At 50.7% G+C, this 21,599-nt stretch overlaps 3 protein-coding genes and 1 long non-coding RNA gene across 7 annotated transcripts in view; 2 read left to right on the top strand and 2 right to left on the bottom strand.

The window, feature by feature from the left end:
• tmc2b (transmembrane channel-like 2b) overlaps window positions 1–5,708 on the bottom strand; it is a 7,913-nt gene extending 2,205 nt beyond the window's left edge. Inside the window, exons 1-16 of one of the 4 annotated variants that reach the window (XM_057032340.1) lie at window positions 5,462–5,650; window positions 5,348–5,389; window positions 4,846–5,257; window positions 4,477–4,626; window positions 3,977–4,067; window positions 3,386–3,467; window positions 3,201–3,307; window positions 3,030–3,128; window positions 2,587–2,729; window positions 2,337–2,484; window positions 2,045–2,239; window positions 1,788–1,967; window positions 1,354–1,512; window positions 1,121–1,249; window positions 713–780; window positions 361–600 (exon numbers count right to left, since the gene is read on the bottom strand). In XM_057032340.1, the coding sequence (XP_056888320.1) occupies window positions 361–600; window positions 713–780; window positions 1,121–1,249; window positions 1,354–1,512; window positions 1,788–1,967; window positions 2,045–2,239; window positions 2,337–2,484; window positions 2,587–2,729; window positions 3,030–3,128; window positions 3,201–3,307; window positions 3,386–3,467; window positions 3,977–4,067; window positions 4,477–4,626; window positions 4,846–5,257; window positions 5,348–5,389; window positions 5,462–5,507 (2,291 nt within the window). In that variant the 5' untranslated portion in view covers window positions 5,508–5,650. Of the gene's footprint in view, window positions 1–347; window positions 601–712; window positions 781–1,120; window positions 1,250–1,353; window positions 1,513–1,787; window positions 1,968–2,044; window positions 2,240–2,336; window positions 2,485–2,586; window positions 2,730–3,029; window positions 3,129–3,200; window positions 3,308–3,385; window positions 3,468–3,976; window positions 4,068–4,476; window positions 4,627–4,845; window positions 5,390–5,461 lie in introns of all 4 variants that reach the window. The other 3 variants (XR_008950508.1, XM_057032339.1, XM_057032342.1) reach the window with 3 other exon arrangements.
• On the top strand, window positions 5,652–9,786 carry LOC130525517 (paramyosin-like). The gene is made up of 4 exons (XM_057032358.1): window positions 5,652–5,744; window positions 8,472–8,609; window positions 8,782–9,333; window positions 9,413–9,786. Exons 2-4 carry the CDS (start codon window positions 8,592–8,594, stop codon window positions 9,491–9,493), a joined length of 651 nt encoding a protein of 216 aa, XP_056888338.1. The 5' UTR covers window positions 5,652–5,744; window positions 8,472–8,591; the 3' UTR covers window positions 9,494–9,786.
• On the bottom strand, window positions 6,771–8,101 carry LOC130525521 (uncharacterized). Its single transcript, XR_008950512.1, has 3 exons — window positions 7,829–8,101; window positions 7,614–7,742; window positions 6,771–7,060 (listed from the first exon to the last, which is right to left on the bottom strand). It is a non-coding gene; the product is annotated as an uncharacterized LOC130525521 (long non-coding RNA).
• A 7,325-nt stretch (window positions 9,787–17,111) lies between the features above and the next one.
• zfand5a (zinc finger, AN1-type domain 5a) lies at window positions 17,112–21,589 on the top strand. The gene is made up of 6 exons (XM_057032360.1): window positions 17,112–17,357; window positions 18,947–19,108; window positions 19,187–19,289; window positions 19,368–19,450; window positions 19,667–19,795; window positions 19,882–21,589. Exons 2-6 carry the CDS (start codon window positions 18,949–18,951, stop codon window positions 20,028–20,030), a joined length of 624 nt encoding a protein of 207 aa, XP_056888340.1. The 5' UTR covers window positions 17,112–17,357; window positions 18,947–18,948; the 3' UTR covers window positions 20,031–21,589.
• The last annotated feature ends 10 nt before the right edge of the window (window positions 21,590–21,599 follow it).

Genomic DNA, 21,599 nt, shown 5'->3' with positions numbered 1-21,599 from the left:
AATCCACCCTAGTGTGTTCCACCTGTGTTTTCCCCCTCCGCATGAGTACAAGCTGCGTTTCCCCTCTGCGTCAGGTCGTCTTGTGATATGTGAATGTAACAGAATTTTTTACTTGAGTGTTTCCCAGTAAATTTTTACCAGAATTCTCATTTTGACCTCTGAGTCTGTCGGGTTATTTTGGACCTTGGCCTGATTACTTGCATGCCTGATGCAAGCCTGATCGACTGATTAAACAGATTGATCGGAGCTTGAACCCTGACTCTGTACCTGTGTGTCCAAACCTTCGCGTGCTGAGCCTGATGGATCTGATAGTGATAGCAAGCGAGCGTTTATCGGACAGCCCTTACTTGTATGACTGACCTAAATGGTCCACAGTCGAAGGATGGTGATAAGGTCATGATAGTGTAGACAACAGGCAGCAGACTGAGGAACAGCACAAGCAGCAACAGCCCCATGTAGAAGTTGTTGGACCTTGAAGCCTTGAAGACTCGCTCATGAGGAACGTTACAACACATCACTGCCCAGCACTGATAGTACATGGAGCTCAGGAGCCGTAAGACGTTCAGCCCCACCAGACCCGGGGCGTAAAATGCTCCCATCCTAAAGAAGCAACACGGTTAGCTACATGTGGACTTTGGCTCTAGCTGCATCAACTCGGCATTAACATTGTGTCACAGGAGAAGACGAGATCACTGGCATGAATATTGTTCACCATATCATTCCTTGATTGAAGATTAGCCCCAGCACATTCCCGCTGATGTCGAACTCTCCATATGAAGGCTAGAAAAAGCACAAATGAATAAATCATTTGCATTATCTTTCCCCGGCTCTCTGCCTTTTGCTGCGCTGTGTCTCTGTCTTTGTAGTTAAGTTTTGTGTGCAGTGTCCTGTTACGCTGGACGGCTCGGATCAGCTGTCTGTCCTCATGTCTCAGAGTCGTGTCAGGTTCACTCGAATCCAACACGACTTGTGACACAACAGTTTTGAAAGTTTCTTTCTTCCAATAAATCAGCAAAAAGCTGCAGAATGAGTGTATTGTTGTTTCTAAGGTGTCAAACTAAGTGAAACCCTTTCCTTCTTTAATGAAAACACACAACACAAACACACTGTAGCTACTCACAAATCCAGCCTCCAGGTCCCAACACCAGCAGTAATTAAGAAAGCGGACAATTACGGCCCGCGCAAAGTCCCCAACCAGGATGGTCAAGTACGTCACCTGAATGTCTGAAACTATCAGCTTCACAAACTCCTGAACAGCATGAAAGCAGATAAAACATAACAAGGAAATCAGACAGTGTGTTTTTACAGATGCTCCAGGATGGAGCCAGAGTTCTGGACCGGGACTTTACTGACTATTCCCACGGCTGTCTCCCAGCAGGGTCCTCTGATGACGTCCGCCGGGTGCACGTTTGGTAGGGGAACGTCTGTCGTGTTGAAGAAGGAGCTGTAGTTTGCATAGTACTGATTCAGTGCCCACTCGGTGGAGTTCTTTATCACCTTCTCACTTTCCAGCTGGTGAATGTAAAACACATCAAACGCTGTTGTTAGCATTTACGGTTTCCTTTCAACTTGGATCCCAGATGAGGGAAACAGACTGGAAACCCGGGGAAACAACTCACAAAACAAAGAAGAAGCCAGAAAAATTGATCATAATCATCTCATTGAAATGAATAAAGTAGCTGTTGAAACTCAGCCATCGATGTTGAGTTGAATTATTGACAAAATATTAGAGAAAGAGATGTGACGCAGGAGTGAGAAGCAACCATGAGGAAACCTGAGTATCGTACCTTGGCGTTCACCTCATCAAACAGGGCAAAGAGGAAGGTATAAAGATTTCCCAGGAAAAGTGCAAAAATCCTTCCCAACTGCCACTTGAGGGCAATGCGAGGATGATAATCCTCTAATTCTGCGATGGTCTCAAACAAAGGAGGACACACCAGCCCCAGCAGAGACATGACAAACTCCACCTGTTCAACGACAACTCGTTTTCAAGCCACAACAACATTTGCCACTGTCCCTCCGCTAATGTTCTCCAGCGACTCACCTCGTTCTTCTCAAACCAGGACAGATTCTGTTTATCACTCTGGGCAAACTCCTGAGAGCGCTTCACCACAAAGTAGATGAGGTATCCACTTCCTCCGAGGCAGGAGATGATGAGAAAATTAGCCAAAACCCTGAGAAACCGTCTAAGGTGGATGTTCTCATCTTTCTGGTTCTCCTGTTCATCTACAATGGATTCCTACACGGAGACAAAATCATTCCAGTTACTCAAACACAGGAGAAATGAGCTTCTCTCACGTTAACCATGAGCTCTGTCAGCAGGTTGTCATCCTGACCTTGAAGCTGGTGGTGATGGAGGCGTACTTATTGTCTGCAGTCTCAGGGTTTCCTATCAGATAATCCCAGCTGGTGAACATCTTCCAGCTGAAGGTGAATTCTCCCTCCTCCCCTCCATCACCTCCTTCATTTGCATTACGAGCCATCCTGAGAAGAAACGCCATGAAGGTCATCGAGGACAGATCAGGGAAGCGGCATCCACAGGTAATGTGTCGATGTGTTGGCGTGTCTGTCTGCGTTACGTCTTACGTTCTTATGACCACCATCAGGCTGTATCCAAATATCCCAACACCCACCAACAGGTAGGACAGTGGCAGCCTGAACTTGAGCACCCCGATAGTTGGATCATTGTTGTAGTATCCATAGAACAAAAAGGAATACTTGCAGTAACCCTGTCGACGACAGGCAGAGGTCGAGAACAGGGTAAGTCAATATTCCAGTTTTAGGCAGGCATACTGATGAGACCTAAACACTGAACACACACGGACGTAGGGGCGATACCCATAATGTACAGACAGGATTTCCCCCATTGGTGTGGTGCAAAATAGGAATTTTTATGGGGAAAAAACAGTCCTACATGGACCAAAATTGGTCCAACTGTGCTGGATGAGCATCTGTGCTGGGTTTGTGTTTGATCCTCCTACACAGGCAGCTTCTACACATGAACTTAGATTCAAAGCAATGTTTCTCACTCCAAAGTCCAAAAGCACAGAGTAGTCCATGGCGGTGGCCTGGTCCTCTCGAGGTACGGTTTTCCTGGGAATGGAACCATATGGAAGACCCATAAGCACCTAAACAGGAGAAGCATGGGGTGAATGTACTGATTACAAGACATTTGAGGCTCTTTATACCGACTCAGGTACCTCAGGCAGCATCACCAGGCCAAACATCAGGCCAAACAGCACCATGTTCAGCCCATACATCCACCGTAGAAAGATGAAGTAGGAAGCTACAGATGATCCAAAGTGACCTAGTTCGATCGGTATGTCAGCTCGTTAGGAAGATGACGATTCCTTTCTTTTGATGTCTGATGTGTTTGGATACCAACTTTCTACGTCCTTTATCTTCCTCTCCCAGGGTATACAGGCGGTTTTGAAGTTGGCAAAGTCTCGTTTAAACTTGATCAGTTTCTGGAAAGTAAAGAGTAAAATGTCACTTCAAGTCCTCGTCTTCTTCTCCCCCGTTTGTCTGCTTGGAGTGTTGTCATGTGTTCATGGGGAGAAAGTGATGACCCCCAACACTCAGACCCCGTCTCTCTCAGTCTCCCCCCTCTCTCTACCCTCTCTCTCTCTCTCTCCCCCCTCTCTCCCCCCTCTCTCTCTCTCCCCCCTCTCTCCCTCACTCTCCCTCCCTCTCTCCCCCTTCACCCTCTCTCTCCCTCCCTCTCTCCCCCTTCACCCTCTCTCTCTCTCCCTCTCTCTCTCCCCTCTCTCTCTCCCCCCTCTCTCTCCCTCTCTCTCTCCCTCTCTCCCCCCTCTCTCCCCCCTCTCTCTCCCTCCCTCCCATCACCCTCTCTCTCTCTCTCCTCCCTCCCATCACCCTCTCTCTCTCTCCCATCTCTCTCTCCCTCCCCCTCTCCTCTCTCATATGAACCGTACCCATCTTGATCTTATCCTCAGGTTCCCGTAGTTTGATCTACCTTTGCCATCATGACTTTGAACGCGTAGAGCTTGCGACCTTTTCCTTTCCCAAGAGCTCCTTCAAACTTCTCAACAAATTCCTGGGCCTCCCTGTTTGGGAAGAGACGCACGTCCGTGAGCAACGTCCACAGAAAAGGAAGGTTTTACCAGCAAGCTACTGGATCAGTGAGATTCCACAGGAAGCAGGGAGGTCACAGAGTTCCTGTACTTCCAGAACTTCTTCACACATTCTAATGAAAGCTGTGAAAATGGTGGAACAAATATTTGAGTGTGATTATCATTTGCTTGATTTGGGTGTTAAACTGAAGTGTTTCTCTCAACCGTCCCCGTGCGGCTTCACCACAGCCAAGAATTGGTTGTTTTTCTTTTTTCTTTGAGGGGAACCAAAATAGAAAGTGTGTTATTCGTCACCACGATCACAGCACGAAGAGAGGAGATAGCACAAGGAATGACGAGCAAAGACAGGGAGGAGGAACTTTGGCCAAACTCTGGTGTTTACTTGAGCACCACGAGTCGTCTCTTCATGCGCCAGGGCTGATTTCTGATTGTGGTGATCAGCTTCTTTTTCTCCTCTACCTGTTCCTTCAGGGCTTCGATCTCTCCCTCCGACAGGGAGTCTTCATCAGACGAAGAAGACGATGAAGAAGAGCTGATACAGGGAAAGATGTCAGACCTCGTTAGAGCTACTGGCCACGATAGTTACAGAGAAACACTTTTCACGCTTTGTAAATGCAGCCAATCATGTGAAAGCTCCACATCGTGACTCTTTCTGAGGTTGATGGGCCACGAAGCTTCACACTCCTGGAAGAATCGAACCGGTTTCAACCCTAAAACAAACTCAGAGAGTCAGAAGGACGGCAGACGGCACCTGCTGGATCTTCCTTTCTTCTTCTTCTTGTCCTTGTTGCCACCTTTATCCTTCGTCGCTGCTTTTCCTTTAACGTTCCCCTTCTTCTCCTTATTGCGCTCCTCCTTCTCCTGTTTGGATCTTGCCTTCCCCTGCTTGGTCCTTTTAGGAGCCTCCTCTTCGCTCTCCTCTTCGCTCTCCTCCCTGGCTTTTCTTCTGGAGGCCTTTGAGCCTCTACTTTTCACACTTCGCTTGTCTCCTTCGTCGTCTTCATCACTTTCTCGAGGTTTGTTTTTTTTCCTTCCTCCTTTTTTCCTTCTTGGCTCTTCATGTTCATCCTCTTCATCCTCCTCCTCCTCCTCCTCATCACGGGTGCGTTTAGCTTTACGATGTTCTTTAGCTCTTCTCTGTCTGGTCCTTTTCCTGTCCTCACCTGGACAGCAGAGACATTTTAGATCAAACTGTTGCTTCGTGTGGAGCAGAACCAAAGGAAACACCAGCAAAATCTTCATGTGTGACTCACTTTCGCTTCCACTATCAACGACAGCGTCGACCTCCATGCCAACTGTGAAAATACACACACAGTTACACACACCCCGAGACGAAGAGACACAATGCTGCTGAATGCTGCTCTCACCGTCCTCAACGTCTATCACGGTATCGGTTCTCCTCTTCGTAGGCATCTTCTTCTCTTCTCTTCTCCTCTCCTCGAGGTTCTCCGGTCTTCCTCCTGTTTCGGCCTCCTCGTCATCAGTCACGCGGTGTTAGAGGCTGAGCCATGGTGAAGTCATGAAGCCTGGACCCACACACACACACACACACACACACACACACACAGGAACAGCTGTGCAGCACGGTGACGCTGCTCGGTGAACAACTCGACTCCTTGACGACGGTCGAGGACAATCAGCCCGTCAATCGTGAGTTCATTAATATTGAAGCGATTAAAGGGAAGCTGAACAATGAGGGTCTGAAATGGTCGATCCAAACGGAAGAAGGACAAAAAGGTTCAGTCCTTTTCCTAAAGCTGGTTACTGAGCGTGAGGAAGGAGCGCAGTAGTTGGAGCTATGCGGTCTCGGCCCAGAAAGGAGACACCAGAGTGTAAATGTGGACCCAATTAGGCACCATTAAAGTTAGATGACAGCCGGAGGCAGCAGGGGAACATGTAGGCGTGACCCAGCTCAGAGCCCAAAGGCAGGCGGGACAAGAGATTGAAGGGATCTGTTTGATTGGGTCTTGGGAGGGAGACGCTGGAACTCTCCATGAAGAGGATGAGGAGGTTCTGGCTGTGGCCTTGTAGACAGAGTCAGCTCATCTCTGCTCGGTCCCTCTAGTTTGGCAGAGTCTGACCACAACTGGTGAAAGGTTGAGGAGACATCCAGTTAGCTTGCAGCTTCTGCTGGTCATCTGGGGCCACCGGGGCCACTTCCTGCCTGTTTTAGTCACATCTGACCTTTTTAATAATGCATCAGGAAACAGGAGATACGGGCTTGCTTACACAGAGAGGGTCACTCTCTCATCAGCAGCAGCTTTAGAGCTGCCAGCAGACGCTCGCTACACCTTCTCAGAGACTTGTCCATCTCACAGTGTCCAGGACAGACTCAGAGAGCATCCGGATCAGTGCCGGGGTGTCTCCGTTGGATCGTAGCACAGAACACACTCCCAGATCTGCTGGTGCAGGTTTCCCAAGGTGGACGGAAGCTGAGTTGGAGTCAGTTAAATAAATAACAGGATAAATACTTCATGTTTTGGCTCCATTAATTAATCATGATCATCAGTAGATTTGGCATCATATGAGCATAATTAATGTGCACGATGACAGGTTATGTGGACGCAGGTCCATGGCAAAGAGCTGCACCTGTTTGGGATTTTGGCAGCTTTATTTCCTGTTTAAACGGTGGGTGCATGTTTGAGAACTTCCTCATAGAAAAGTGTAGAAAAGAAACAAGATTAAGCCAAAAGTTTAATCAGCGCTGTAGCATGAAAACAGGAATATGAAGAGCCAAACTGGCTTAAATAACAGCAGCTCAACGACCACATGATTAATAATCGGATTAAATGAGTACTGGAAGAATATGGACCAGAGCTGATGTTGAATATCTCTGGTTTGGTTTCTTTATCTGGGCTGTGTGGTTGCCATAGAGACAGGCTGTGGGGCCAGGTCCCCACATCTCCAGTAGGCTCAGGTCCGTTGGGTCCATGATCTGGTCTCTGGCTGCAGTTTCCTCCAGGTTCCTGCAGCAGAAACATTTGAGAAGAAAATCAGCTGACAACAGTCAGATCCTCTTGTGCTGCTCTGCTGCTGCTGCTCTGCTGCTGTTGTTGCTCCTCTGCTGCTGCTGCTGCTGCTCTGCTGCTGCTCTGCTGCTCTGCTGCTGCTGCTGCTGCTCTGCTGTTGTTGCTGCTGCTCTGCTGCTGCTGCTGCTGCTGCTGCTGCTGCTACTGCTGCTGCTCTGCTGCTGCTGCTCTGCTGCTGCTGCTCTGCTGCTGTGCTGCTGCTCTGCTGCTGCTGCTCTGCTGCTGTTGTTGCTGCTGCTCTGCTGCTGCTGCTGCTGCTGCTGCTCTGCTGCTCTGCTGCTGCTGCTCTGCTGCTGCTGCTCTGCTGCTGCTGTTGTTGCTGTTGTTGCTGCTGCTGCTTGCTGCTGCTGCTGTTGTTGTTGCTGTCGTTGTTGCTGCTGCTGCTGTTGCTGCTGCTCTGCTGCTGCTGCTGTTGTTGTTGCTTTAGATTACATTAGCTTGTTTATGACTCTGCAAGTAATAAATGGCCAACATGAAAACATAAAATCACCTCTGTTAGTGGTTTTCAAACTGGGGCGCCCCCTAGAGGGCTAATAAGTGACACATAGCTCAACACTTGACTCAACCAAGCAGGGAAGTCAGACTCCAGCGTCTCCTGGATCACATCAAACATGCGTCACTAAGAACGAGAGCATCATGGTGACACCGAGCAGGACTAATCATGGAAATGACGCGTTTGTTCGTTAGCAGGAACCCGGCGATTACCTGAAGGGTCTGCAGTCAGAGGACGGAGGAATGGTGGGAATGGTGTAGATGCTGGACAGGAAGAGGATAGGAAGAGGCTGGGGGCGGAGCCAGATCATCATAATAAAACACAATCATTCTTCCTGCAGGGTGACAATCAGACAAATATGGTGGACTCAAATCCATCACAACGCGCGCACACACACACACACACACACACACACACACACACACACACACACACACACAGAGCCAGTTGGTGCTCCCACCAACTATATAACTGTGATAGTTCAGGAAGCATTTGGCGTGAGTTTACTGTCAGAAAAATCAAGCTCGGGTCTCTTCTGCCACCTAGTGGTGAAGTAAGGTAAAGATGGAAATATGCCATCTAACGACATCAACTTTTTCTTTTATTTATGCTGAATTAAAGATAAAAACCAAGCAGAAAACACCAGCGCACAAGTTCCTTCATGTTTTTTGCAAACACGCAAAATTAAGTTTTATATTTTGTCTTAATTTAAAGGAGGCAAAGCTCTTCATTCGTTGCTATGTTTAGAAAAAATGTTGAGGCATAATTTATCTTTGAAGATGAAAGAACATCAAAGACGAAGCTTTGATATTTGCACACTAGTCTTTGATGATGGGCTCTTTCATGTCTCCCTAGAAGAGCAGCGTGAGCTGCTGGTTGGTCTCAGTTCTGGAACTTTGAGGGCCACAACAGCAGCTCAGCTTTGGATGAAAACAGGATCACATCTGCTTTAGCAACAGGACAACGGCCGATCAAATGAAGCCACACCGCTCGGTAAGATGGTTTTAGTCGTCTTAAACAGACACTGGAGAGTTTCATTTCAGCCCAGTCACTGATTTCTATCAACGATCTTCTGTTAGAAATATTAAAACTTGTGTGGTTCCTGCTGGTTCTGCTGTAAGAATCTAAACTAAATGTGTTCTTCTGTCTTCATTTGGAAATGCAGATGTTACAAACACACCTCCAGACAGAAGAAAACCAGCATCTGCATAAAGAGATGATGGACCTTCAGACAGCACTGAAGCAGTGTCAGAATGAGGTCAAACGTCTCAAAGACCTCCTGGAAGATAAGACCAAGGAGGTCAACGCGGCTGTCAGGAAGAGGAAAATGAGGACCATTGCCTACATTAATATCATGAATGAGCTGAATGATGCTCAGGAGGCTCTGCAGGAGAACAGGAACAAGTGTGAGACTCTGGAGAAAAACCTCCAGCTGCAGCTGGAAGAAAACCAGCAACTCCACCAGAGAGAGCTGGAGGAAAATGGAGAGAGGTTGAGGAGGGAGCTCTCTGCTGAGACTGAGAAGCTCAAAAAAGAGCTGTCAGACAGGGAGGAGGCTTTGAAGAAGGAGCTCTGTGAAAAAGAGAAAGTCTTCCTGAAGACCCACCAAGATCTCTCAGAGCTTTGGGAGGCCAGAGCTGAAGAGTGGACCAAAAGAGAGAGAGAGCTGGAGGAGATGCTCCAGAAGATGGTGAAACAAAAAGTGGAAGAGCTTCAGGTACGTTGGTCCTTCAGGCACCTCTGAGAAGCTTCACCTTTTAAAATGAGATCAAAAACAAATGTTTGTCATTTAACAGCTCACCACAGGAGATGTGGAGAAGAAAAAGAGGAAGATCTGGAGGGTGTGGAAGTGGAAGACGTGGAGGCGTCTGAAATAAAAGCCTCCTCATCCTCCCTGAACAGCGTCCCTGCTTCCACCATCTTCTCTGCTGAAGAGAAGATGTTGGAGTCTCCACAGACTCAGAAAGCAAGTTTCTCTGTGTCCCTTCTCATTCATCCTGAATAAAACGTGCAGTTCAGCAGGTCCTCTCCAGCCATTTTCATCTTTACGGGTGGTTTTGATGTTGCTAGTGTTGATTTTGGCCTCTTCAGAGCTGGACTAAAATCCTGGCAGCCATTTTAGATTTAGTCTGAGTGTTTTGGAATAAAATGCTTATTCGTCGAACTCAAACTTTCGTCATTCCTATAAGTGGTGGTTTTAGTCCAGTTTTAGACGGCAGCAACTCCAAAAGGTTTGATTCTGATTTTAAATCGCATTTAGTGAAAAACTGAGTGGAAACAAATGAATTTGTGTTCATCAGTTTGAGATTTCCCCTTTTATTTCCATATTTCAACTTGTGTTTTCATGAGTTGATGCTTTTAATCAGACAAACGTGTCACATAAGTTGTGTAAAGAGCAGATCTAGAGTTGAGAAGCTTGGAGATCAACTATTGTCATGGATAATTTGAATAATAAAGGAATCTTTTAGGTTTCCACCAACAGCTTCTATCAGATTACACAGAGAACTTGTCCATGTTCATCCCTCCAAACCAGTTCTTTAACAAAGACAGAAGCTTCCAGTGCTCCGTGCCTCACACTCAGGCCCCACATCATCTGTGCTCCTTACCCATTCCCCACAGATTCCACGGATCCCCTACAGACTTTCTGACAGGACTACCCCCATGGGGGCGCAACACAACTATCCTGATCTTTTCCCAAGGCGGTTCGTTTCGTCCCTCCACCCAAGTTGCCCTCTGTGCTGGAAACTGCACGATTCCTGATCCTTCATGTTATTTGGCTCCAAGGACAGGACATTGTGGTCCACACTTTAGCTTTCAAATCTCCAGGGTCTTCTGCCAAGCACTGGGGGTGTGATCCAGCTGGTCCTCAGGATACCACCTCAAATCAACAGCCAGACTGATCAAGTGAACCAGGAGCTCAAGGCAGCCCTGCGATGTTTGGCATCATAACACCTCCTGGTCTCTCCACCTGCCTCGGGTAGAAGACGCTCACGATCCTCTGGTCACTTCATCCACAGGCATGTCCCTTCTTCATGTCCTCAAGTTCTCAGTATTCAGCCCTCATGGATTGGTACCGGCTGAAGTCACCACATCAGCTTTAAATAGATGGGAGGGGACATGAGGGCAATAAGAGTAATCAAGGTTATGAGAGACGGATGAAGGGAGGACAGGACAAAACAGACTTCCCATGTCAGGAGGGTCCAAAACACCAGATCAACAAGCTGTAATTACATCACACCACAAAAAGATGCCTGTGCTGGGATCCGACATCCCATAATCGGCCACGGTGTGTCTGTCGGGTCAAACTCTGGCTAACTTGGTGTGGTCTGATCCTGACATGAACAAACTCCTGACAATGACATGTTCAGCAGAACATAAATTCTTGGTGCTTTTAAATTTCTACAGACCTCTGGTGGGTGTTGCAATCACAGAACCCAAGAAAAGGGCCAAACGCCTCTCGGTTAAATGTGACCTGTCCCACAGGATGAGGCCTGAGGATAGAAACACGGGTTCTTCCTGCCATTCTCTCCGCCCCAGAACAGGCACCTGCCTCGGCTGCAGCTCTTCCTCCATCATTCAAACCTCCAGGTCCACCAGGGGGGAGAGGGAGAGAGGGGGAGAGAGGAGGAGAGAGAGGAGGAGAGAGAGGAGGAGAGAGAGGAGGAGAGAGAGGGAGGAGAGAGAGGGGAGGAGAGAGGGGGAGAGAGGAGGAGAGAGAGGGGGAGAGAGGAGGAGAGAGGGAGGAGAGACATCTCTGCCCTGGGAAGGTATCTTTTCCTTTACCAAAAGCGGGCACCAGCCATTTCTGTGCCCTATCTGAGGGTTTATTTTCTTTTTATACTCAATAATGTTATTTATTTATTTTTTTAAATGTAACTTTTGGCAGTCTATTTACTTTATTTTATTTTGGGCAACAAGCCCTCTCTCCAGCAGATGGCGCCCTAGATAACCATGTCTGTGCCCGTGTCTGTGCCCGTGTCTGTGCCCGTGTCTGTGCCCATGCCTGTGCCCGTGCCTGTGCCCATGCCTGTGCCCGTGTCTGTGCCCGTGTCTGTGCCCGTGCCTGTGCCCGTGCCCGTGCCTGTGCCCGTGCCCGTGTCTGTGCCCGTGTCTGTGCCCGTGCCCGTGCCTGTGCCCGTGCCTGTGCCCGTGCCCGTGCCCGTGCCCGTGCCCGTGCCTGTGCCCGTGCCCGTGTCCGTGTCTGTGCCCGTGTCTGTGCCCGTGCCTGTGCCCGTGTCTGTGCCCGTGTCTGTGCCCGTGTCTGTGCCTTGTCCTGGCCTGACTTACAGTATCTTCTGCGTCTGTTTCTGTGAATGTTTGTTCATTTGGATGTGTGACAGTATAGAGTGCATCAACTAGTCCAGAGTAGGGAAACATATCGGGTCTATATCTGGCTGGAGTCACCGAGGTCATCGAGGCCACAGGAGCAGAGACTGACGTCAAAACAATAGGAAAATAAGTCAACCTTTACATTACAAGACTTTCAAATAGGTGCAAATATCCTTTGCTCAACATCTTTCTTTTTTAAAAATATGCAGATAGTTTTGTTTTAGGTTCATAGAAAGGTCTGGGAAAGGACACTGACATTATCCCCATTGTCCATTTTCCACGGCTGCTTCATTAGTGGGGTCACATGGGGCTGCTGGAGCCCATCCCAGCTGCCTTTGAGCAAGAGGAGGGGTGCACCCAGTTCATGGCTGGGTGGACACACACAGGCGCACAAGCGATTACACTCACTCACAGTGGCACCTTCGGGCAGTTTAAAGTAGCCACTCCTCCAGCTGCACGTGTTTGGATGTGGGAGGAAGCTGGAGAACCCGGGGAGAACCCACACGAGCACGGGGAGAACATGCAATCCCCACGCAGAAAAGCCCCCTGACCCCGGGGGATTTCAACCCCCAACATTCTTTCTGTGATCCCACAGAGCTCCAAAAACCTAACGCAGAGGATTTCTTCCCTTTAAACTGTTTCAGAAAGGCTGGATTATGCGGCCTTGTCTCCAGACTCTGTAAAGCACAAAACAAGTGACGTCTGAGGTCGGAGAACATAATATCTCATCGTTTGTGCTGGCGTGTGTTTGTTTAGTTCCACGCTGTCCTGTCTCGGGTTACAGGAACGCTGGTGTCGCCCGACCGCCTGATCAAAGTGCTTCGCTGGTCCTGTAAAATGGAAATCTTTGACTTTTCACGACGTGTAGGGAAACGGCAGCACCGGAGCGAGAGAGAAAGCAGAATAACCAGCTGAGCTTGAGACCGAGCTAATTTGTTGGAGGCTGTTTGTGCTGAAGAGTATCGGGAGGACTCGGCGCTGCCTCGTCTCCACTAATACTAAACTCGTTTTTCCCTTCACGACAGACTGAAAAAGTCGTTAAACGAGTTGAGCCAGTTGCAGTTTAGAAAATAAGGTTTGAGGTGTTTAGCCTGCACACATGAATGCACAATAACAAGGATCGCTGCATCTGAATCTTTCAGGTTTTGCTCTTATATTGTTGTTGCTTGGTTGTTGAAGTGAAAGAATGACTGCTATCTTTTTCATTTCTTTTTTCTGGAACCAGAACAGTGAACGTACGAAACACACTTTATCTCTCTCCTCTTCTGGCTGCAGAACTGTGGGGAGGTTCCGTCCTGTTCTTACAGGAAAGGATAAGAAACTGAGACTGAGAGGAGCGACAGAGCAGGTGTGACTCAAAGGAAACATGGGAAGTATGCGTGAGTAAAACACTGTCAGCAAGCAAGGAGGTGGGCCCCTGTGGCTTGTGGGTGTTTTAGGGGTAGGCCTTGGCTGCTGCTGTTGACAGATTAAAGGTGGGGAGGCGTGTCTTGTCCTCCCCGTCAGACAAGCACGTGGCCAGGCCCGCCCGGATCAGGCAGCAGCCACAGCGAGCAGCCAGTCAGGGCCACCCAGCAGAACACAGGACATCTGCTCTACACACATGCAAATACACACAGGCGTTTACATTTTTTCACCGCAGGCAGGCGTGGATTCGCAGTGTCGTATGACAGATGCAAAGCACAAGGCCGCAACGCACAAGAACAATCAAAATGGCAACTCACGAGATCATGTTGTTCCGGACATGTGAAGCACTGTTGCACTCTGCCTTTTTAGGGCTGAGGAGGGCTGGGGAGGGGTGAGGAGGGGTGAGGAGGGCTGAGAAGGGCTGTGGAGGGCTGTGGAGGGTGAGGAGGGCTGAGGAGGGGTGAGGAGGGCTGAGGAGGGCTGAGGAGGGGGGCTGAGGAGGGCTGTGGAGGGTTGAGGAGGCCTGAGGAGGGCTGAGAAGGGCTGTGGAGGGCTGTGTAGGGTTGAGGAGGCCTGAGAGGGCTGAGGAGGCCTGAGGAGGCTGAGAAGGGCTGTGGAGGGCTGAGGAGGGCTGAGGAGGGGTGAGGAGGAGGCTGAGGAGGCCTGAGGAGGGCTGAGGAGGAGGCCTGAGGAGGGCTGGAAGGAGGGCTGTGGAGGGCTGAGGAGGGCTGAGGAGGGGTGAGGAGGGCTGAGGAGGGCTGTGGAGGGTTGAGGAGGCCTGAGGAGGGGGGGTGAAGAAGGGCTGTGGAGGGTTGAGGAGGGCTGAGGAGGGCTGAGAAGGGCTGTGGAGGCTGAGGAGGGCTGAGGAGGGGTGAGGAGGCTGAGGAGGGCTGTGGAGGGTTGAGAAGGGGGCTGGTGGAGGGTTGAGGAGGCCTGAGGAGGGTGAGAAGGGCTGTGGAGGGTTGAGGAGGCCTGAGGAGGGCTGAGGAGGCCTGAGGAGGCTGAGAAGGGATGGGAGGCTGCTGAGGAGGGCTGAGGAGGGGGGAGGAGGGCTGAGGAGGGCTGAGGAGGCCTGAGGAGGGCTGAGGAGGGCTGAGGAGGGCTGAGGAGGCCTGAGGAGGGCTGAGGAGGGGTGAGGAAGACTGAGGAGGGCTGAGGAGGGCTGAGGACGGGTGAGGAGGTCTGAGGAGGCCTGAGGAGGGTTGAGGAGGCCTGAGGAGGGCTGAGGAGGGCTGAGGAGGGCTGAGGAGGCCTGAGGAGGGCTGAGGAGGCCTGAGGAGGCCTGAGGAGGTCTGAGGAGGCCTGAGGAGGGGTGAGGAGGCCTGAGGAGGGCTGAGGAGGCCTGAGGCTTGAGCAGAGCAGGAGTTAGCATAGTATGAACCTCTCCTACTTTATTTTGTGTAATTTCATGAGAGATGAGCTGATGTGAGGGACCGGCTCATGTGATCGGCTCATTACATCCACTGACGGCAGGTTTTTCTCTCGCCTGCCACCTGACAATGTTTTCTCCCCCCCCCCCTAAAAACCCCCCTGAATAATTACAGCCACAGTAATGCAAACGGAACAGGAAACAGAAACTTGCAAAACCTGTGAATGAATGAAATCCTTGGTATCGTCTCACAGGCTCCTTTTGTTGATTAAATGATAGGCTTTCATTATTTTAACACCCCCCCCCGTCCAACATGAAGTTGGTGTGCATGTTGGGATGGGGGCTCAAGTTTTAAAGCACTGCTTTAGTCTCCCCTCGGGGCAGAGCTTATCCAGCACCACACACGGCTTATGTAAATGGATAAGCTGCCATTTCCACCACAAGCCCCTTTATCAGCAGCGTCTCACCACAGTGACGCCAGACAGGGGGCAAGCTGTGCCACTGTGTGTGTGTGTGTGTGTGTGTGTGTGTGTGTGTGTGGTGTGTGTGTGTGTGTGTAGGGGGGCAGTATCTTCTGCCTAGTAACTATAAACAGGCTATTCTAGGTTCACGTAATCATCAGACCCTCTCATGACAAATTTTGTGTATCTGTTGTCATGGCAATGTCGCTTTTGGCTGCTCACATCAACGTGTGTCCCCTCAGCTGCACCTCAGGAAGGACCTTGTGAGGATGCGGGCTGTAGCTAGGGAGACGTTGACATGTGAAAGGAGTCCTGCAGCAGCAGCGAGGACCGAGACTTTACTCCAAAACCAACAATAACAAACCAGATGACAGTTTGCACAAAGGACGGATCTGCTGCTGGAACAATAGCTGGACCGTTTGACCAGTAGGACAGAGGGAAGCCTGGGACAGTGTCCTCAGGCAGCAGTGAAGGACGGACGGGGGTGGCAGCAGCGTGTGGTGGGGGCAATGTGATCAAATAAGAGAGAAAGAGAAATGTCTAACTTGATGAAAGTAAGAAATTCTCCATGTTTCTGGCAAATCAAAGTAATTTAGGTCGTCGTTAGGTCATGATCCAAACATTTTCCAACCTTTTTGCTTTCACATGAACTGTGAGTCATTGATTTTCCATGAATCTGCTCTAGTGACAGCACATTCCGGGAATGCTCCTACCTGAAACAACACCACAGCAAACACACCCCCCCCACTCTAAGAGCTGGTCTTCCTTCTCTGCATGGTTAAAGGAATATGTTGGAACATGTTTGGTCAGCCACATGTTTTCAGGATATCCCTGAAGTTTCTGCTCCTTTAACCGACCTTCTGGAGCGAGAAGTCAAAGAATTCCCCTTTGTCTGGAAAAGAACATCCCTGAAGAGAGGAACAACCTTTTACTGCTAACAACACACTCCACACGTGGCCCCGGCCCTCGTTGACCCCCGGCAGCGCGTGACCCCCAGCAGCCACCTGATGAGGAGCTCAATATCTCCCACTCTCAATGACACCATGAGCTGTTTTTGTGCTCCAGCAGGAGTATCAATATCAACTCCAGCAGTCAAAAGCAAGCAAATCCATAGAAGAGCCCTGACCTACACACCTGATTCACAGACATGAGAAGTCATTTTATATCACAGGCTATTACAGGATAAAGAGTGTGTTTTGGACCAGGTGGGTGTTGTGAAAGGGGCTTCATGACCAAGACATTATGTCCTATTTCTGAATTAACTGATGGATTTTATTTTTTTACAGTGCAAAAGTCACAGACGGTCTCATTCTTCCCTCAAATTTGAGGTTGTGTTTAATAGAAAGAGCTCAGACACCTTTTGGAGTCTCCTAGGCTATTGTTTTTAAGTAGGACTTGGGTCAGCACACCTCTGCTTGTTCTTTCCTCTTAAAGTTAAAGTGGCTTCATTGATGCCATAAAACGGGCTCACACAACCAAAGCGACCGCTGATCTTATCTTGTGATGACAGGAAGTCACCATGTCAGCGGCGTGACGAAATCCTGTCTGAGGTGTGTGTGTGTGTGTGTGTGTGTGTGTGTGTGCCATCAGAAGAGTACTGGCTCCACCGCAGCTCTTTTTACCAATAATATTGTGATACAGTACTGGGGTGTGTTTCACTTTCAGGCAAATGCTCTTATTAGATTTTTTCCGTCTCATATCTCATTCAGTCGCGTCATCATTTTTATCCATTCACGTCGATGAACTGAATAAAAGGTAGACATTGTGGGTGGATGACGAAGCGAAGTGTAATAACGCAACGCCGGCAGTGCGCATGCGCGGCGCTGTCTCCTCCCCGCCCCCACCGTCTGGCACTGCCGTGCCGCGAGCCAGGGGCCTCGCGGTCAGCCAATGGCGGCGGGCGGTATTAGCGGCGACGTCATCGGCCACGCCCCTTCCCAAAGAAGGAAACAAACAGTCATCCAGGGGAGAAGGACAGTCGAGGAGCAGAAGAAGCCGAGCGAGGCGGGGGGCGACCCGGGGAGAATCCACCCAGCTAACCTTTCCTGACACGGAGGACAGCGACGCCGCCGGAGCCGACACGCGGACCTGGTTTTTATTTTTTTAATCGCCTTCCTGGACTAAACGACTACTTTTCCCTTTCGTCGGCTCGCCGGAAACTCCGATTCCCATCAGGTGATGATTTTGGACCCTTGTGTCTTTAGACGACGTGTTTAAAATAGCGAGGGCTCGTCGCGGTGGTGCGGGACGGTGCGGGGGTGGCGGCCGATGCGGCCTCCGAGGCGGCCGTGTTGTGTCCGCTTGTCTGAGGACACTTCCTCCTCCGTGCTGGGAACATCACAAGCCTCCAAACGTGACTCCGTCTGGCTCAGTGGAAAAACAAGGGAGGGAGGACGCCTCTGCTGGCTCCTGTCTCTAGGGGTTCATTTGGGAAGGGGGGGGGGGGGGGGGGGGTTTCTGTCTGAAACCAGAGAAATAATAAGAATAAACCTCGAGAAGCAGACAGCGAGCTGGTTTCTACCGACCCGCAGCCAGTTTCTCCCCAAACAGGATTGTTCGGGGCGATCTGGGCTTTTAAAGTGCTTAAGAGCCATTATGTAACGCAGGCTGCCGGTTTTCAATAGAAACTGAGCTAGAAAGGAGTTAAAGAGCGTCGTTTTGACAGGAAACGGAGAGGTTGTAGACAAAGGAGGAAAAGGAGAAACAAAGGGAAGCCAGAGCAGATCTGGACTGTGTCTTTCTGCAGCCCTGATGGATCCTTATTGTTCTGCAGCTTCCAGAGCAATTATTCCCAGCTTAGAACCAGCCAGCAGGAATCAGATCAGCCCTTTCGGGTCGTGTCCCTCGGCGGCCCAAGGATCAGACGCCAGCCACACCGGCTGCCTCCCATCTTTCCTTCCTTGTGAGGTGGTTTTTGTGACCCGTCTGGACCCCCCCCACCCCCCAGTATCTGATTCGTTCTGGTGGTTTATGCCTACAGATAAAGCAAAATAGTTCTGCTGTCCTGTTTGTGGTGGTGTGGGAGGTGTGAACACGTGTGGAGACGCTCGCCGTCGCCCCTGCCTTTGTGTCAGAAGGTCAGCGTCTCCTCTGCCCCCGGCCACGACTGTCAGAACCACCGAGAACATATATATATAATATATTCCTGGTATAAATAATGCCGCTCCGCCCACGCCCTTCAGACCGCCGCTTTTCAGGTGTCAGCAGATCAACACGTGAGGAGCCAGTGTGAGCTTTTCCAGGAGAAGGTTTATTTGAGGCGGCGGTGTAAACACTCAGGGGCGGAGTGTGTGTGTGTGTGTTGGGGGGGGGGCAGCTCCACGGTTGTATGCTTCGGTGAGGTGGAGCCACCTTGAGTGAACCGTCGGCACATGTGAGCTCCACGCCAACCACAGCCGACAGCTGCTGTGTGACGGCGCGGGGCTTCCCGTCGACGCTGTGTGGCGGCGGAGCGTGCGGATGACGGGTTGTTGACGCACCGGTCCTGTTTGTCAGCATGTTCGGCCCCGAGTGACGCAGGAAGTTTCGAAATGCCTCTTGTGGCAAGAGCCGTAGGAAGGGAGCGGGCGATTGCGCCACCTCGCTGACCTGCTTTGTTCCCCGCAAACGTTTCTCCTCGAGGTTGTTTCGTGTGGGCTGTCACAAAGTTCCGGCGCTGCTGACAACCGCGCTGCGTTCGCTCTCATGGGAATATCGACTCCGCTTCCGCTTCCAGTCATCGCCGCCTGCTGTTCTAATATTCTGTCCCCTTCCGCTCTTGCTAGCAATGGCCCAGGAGACGAACCAGAGCCCGGTGCCCATGCTTTGCGCCACCGGTTGTGGTTTCTACGGCAACCCCAGAACAAACGGCATGTGCTCGGTGTGCTACAAGGAACACTTGACCCGGCAGCAGAGCAGCGACCGCATGAGTCCCCTCAGCCCTCTGGGTAAGAGCAGCTCCGGATGAGCGGCGTTCCCCCTCCTCCCTGGTCTCCCACCCCGCATTAATCCTGCCAATGTTTCAGGCTCCGCTGCCACTCCTACCTCAGAGGCTTCAGCCATCCAGAGACTAGAAGCCAGCCTGGCCAAGGTGGAGAGCTCCTCTTCGTCCTCTCTAGACATGTCGAGGTCAGGAGTGCTCAGCTTTCCTTTAAGGCGGAGATTGTGTGAACAGCTGGCTGACCGGCAGCTCTTCCTCCCTTTCAGGACTCAAGGATCTCTTCCTGTGACTCAGCAAATGACAGAGATGAGCATTTCGAGAGAGGACAAAGCGGAACACCTAGAACCCGGTAAAGCCCGCCCCTCCGAACAGAAGCGAACACAACTGTTGCTCTTAGCTTCGGCCTCCACAAACGTCTAAAAATAGCCTGGTTTAAAAATACGCCGCCCCGCAGTCTCCGCTGAGAGCGGAGGCTTCCTCGGCGCTGGGTCCTGGTTCAGGCCCGGCTCTTTAGACTCCAGCACGCACCCGTGACTAATTCTGCCCCCTTTGCTCTCTCGGCCAGTTGTAAACCAGCCCGCTGCCTCCAGCGCCGCCCCGCTAGCCTCCCCCAGCGGTGACGATGGAAAGGGCGACACCCCCAAACCCAAAAAAAACAGATGCTTCATGTGCCGCAAGAGGGTGGGCCTCACAGGTGAGCCGGGGGGGGTTCTGGTGGTGCCGGAAAGCCTGTTCCTGTTCACTCCTCGCTGTGACCGGGGGTTGTTTTTCTGCTTTCAGGGTTCGACTGTCGCTGTGGAAACCTGTTCTGTGGCATCCACCGATACTCAGATAAGCACAACTGCCCCTACGACTACAAGGCGGACGCCGCCGCCAAGATCCGGAAGGAGAACCCAGTGGTGGTGGCGGACAAGATCCAGAGAATATAGATCCGAGGGAGGGATACAAGCGGCCACAACTAGGAAACGAGGAACTAGGAATACGAGTGTGAAAGAACTCGATTTACAGAATTACAACCTCAAAAAGAAGAAGATGATGATGGTGGGGAAGGAGGAAAATAGCAGCGATCCTGTCTGAGACGCAGAAATGATTCATTTCCTCATTTATAGTTTCTTTTATTGCTTTGTTTCCTCCTGCTCTCTGTGGCGTGATTCGCCGCCCATCTTTTTTCTTTTTAAAGAATCTCTCTTGTCAGCTCCCGATGATCCGACCGGGCTCCGATCTGCCCCCTGAGGCAGAGCTTGTTGATGAGGCCTCGGCGTGTCTTTAGATGCTTTTGGGAGCACGCCATTAATGTCTGATAATCACTGGTGAGACGCGCTGTTGCGGGAACGCCGCCACTCCCCCGCCGTGCACAAGGCGCTCCGTCTTTCCTGGCTTTACCTACCTCACAGATGCCGCGGTGAGCTGCGTTGTCTTCCCTTCTCTTTCCTCGTCAGCCTCCCCCCCCCCCCCCAGCAGCGTGGGAGGACCATCCTAGCCGCCATCTTAACCCTCTTCTGGAGCTTCGGTGGATTCAAGGAATGCCCCAGCGAGCCTGCTCGTGTACCCATAATGCTTAGTTGTGAGGGCGGCGTGCGACGGGAAGGGTGGCGGGGGGATTTTAGGGCCTCGGCGTGCACGAGCACGTGCGTGGCGGGGGACAAATGCAACAGCCCGCCTCCGGCTGCACCAGTGTGTCAGACACTCTGGCCTTTTGTTGCTTCACCAGCTTGTTCCCCTCCGTCGTTACCGTACCGACGTCAGTCGTTCACCTTTGTGGATCGAGAGTATGTGATGGTGACTTTCAGGGTGGCGGTCGTATCCTAGCAACAAGCTCCAGGCTGACCCTGCAGGGAGCTGACTTTGGGAAGACCATAGGCGGGTGATTCTGAATTGACCGTAGGTGTGTGTGGTGGTCTTTTTTCTAGATGTTAGTGGAGAACTGCCCCCTCCGGCCGGGACGGGCCCCTGCACGGGCCCCTGCACGGGCCCCTGCAGGTGGCAGATCGGGACTTTTCCTCTTTCACACGCGACTCCGGGTGAGCACAGTGGGGCAGGCGCGTTGGTTTCCTTTCTGTCTGTGGAGCTACCTGGTTTCATCAGCACACGTTTACAGAACAACAGGAGCATGCCAGAGCTAGATTTAAGAGAAATATATACCAAGATTTGTTGTAACTTCTCATCCGTCTAACAGCTATTGTTCTGTGAGTCTAGTTCTAGAGATCTGTGAGCATGTGCACACTTCCTGTGTGTGTGTGCGCGTGTGTGTGTGTGTGTCACCCCCTCCCCTTTGTTCCCTGTAAGGATGAGTGTTTGTTTTTATTTTAAGGACAACTGTGTAATATTTCAAACTTCTTGTTCCTTTCTGATTCTTGGTTATATGCAAATTTGTACAAAAAAAAACAACAAAAAAAATGTGTTGATATTTATGTATTCCGTATAATCTTGCTATCCAGCATTACAACAGAATAGTATCGTGTAAATAAACTTGTACAGAGAGACATTACCCAGCTACC

Source organism: Takifugu flavidus, chromosome 5, assembly GCF_003711565.1.
Source record: "Takifugu flavidus isolate HTHZ2018 chromosome 5, ASM371156v2, whole genome shotgun sequence".
In the NCBI taxonomy this organism is placed as follows: Eukaryota; Metazoa; Chordata; class Actinopteri; order Tetraodontiformes; family Tetraodontidae; genus Takifugu; species Takifugu flavidus.
Note: the sequence above shows the minus strand (reverse complement) of the source record. Positions and strands in the feature narration are given on the sequence as shown.

Coding starts and splice junctions, on each gene's coding strand:
- LOC130525517 (XM_057032358.1), top strand. Junction 9,334..9,412: donor AAAAAGTGGAAGAGCTTCAG/GTACGTTGGTCC, acceptor GTCATTTAACAG/CTCACCACAGGAGATGTGGA.
- zfand5a (XM_057032360.1), top strand. CDS start 18,949: ATGGCCCAGGAGACGAACCAGAGCCCGGTGCCCATGCTTTGCGCCACC. Junction 19,109..19,186: donor GAGTCCCCTCAGCCCTCTGG/GTAAGAGCAGCT, acceptor CCAATGTTTCAG/GCTCCGCTGCCACTCCTACC. Junction 19,290..19,367: donor TCCTCTCTAGACATGTCGAG/GTCAGGAGTGCT, acceptor CCTCCCTTTCAG/GACTCAAGGATCTCTTCCTG.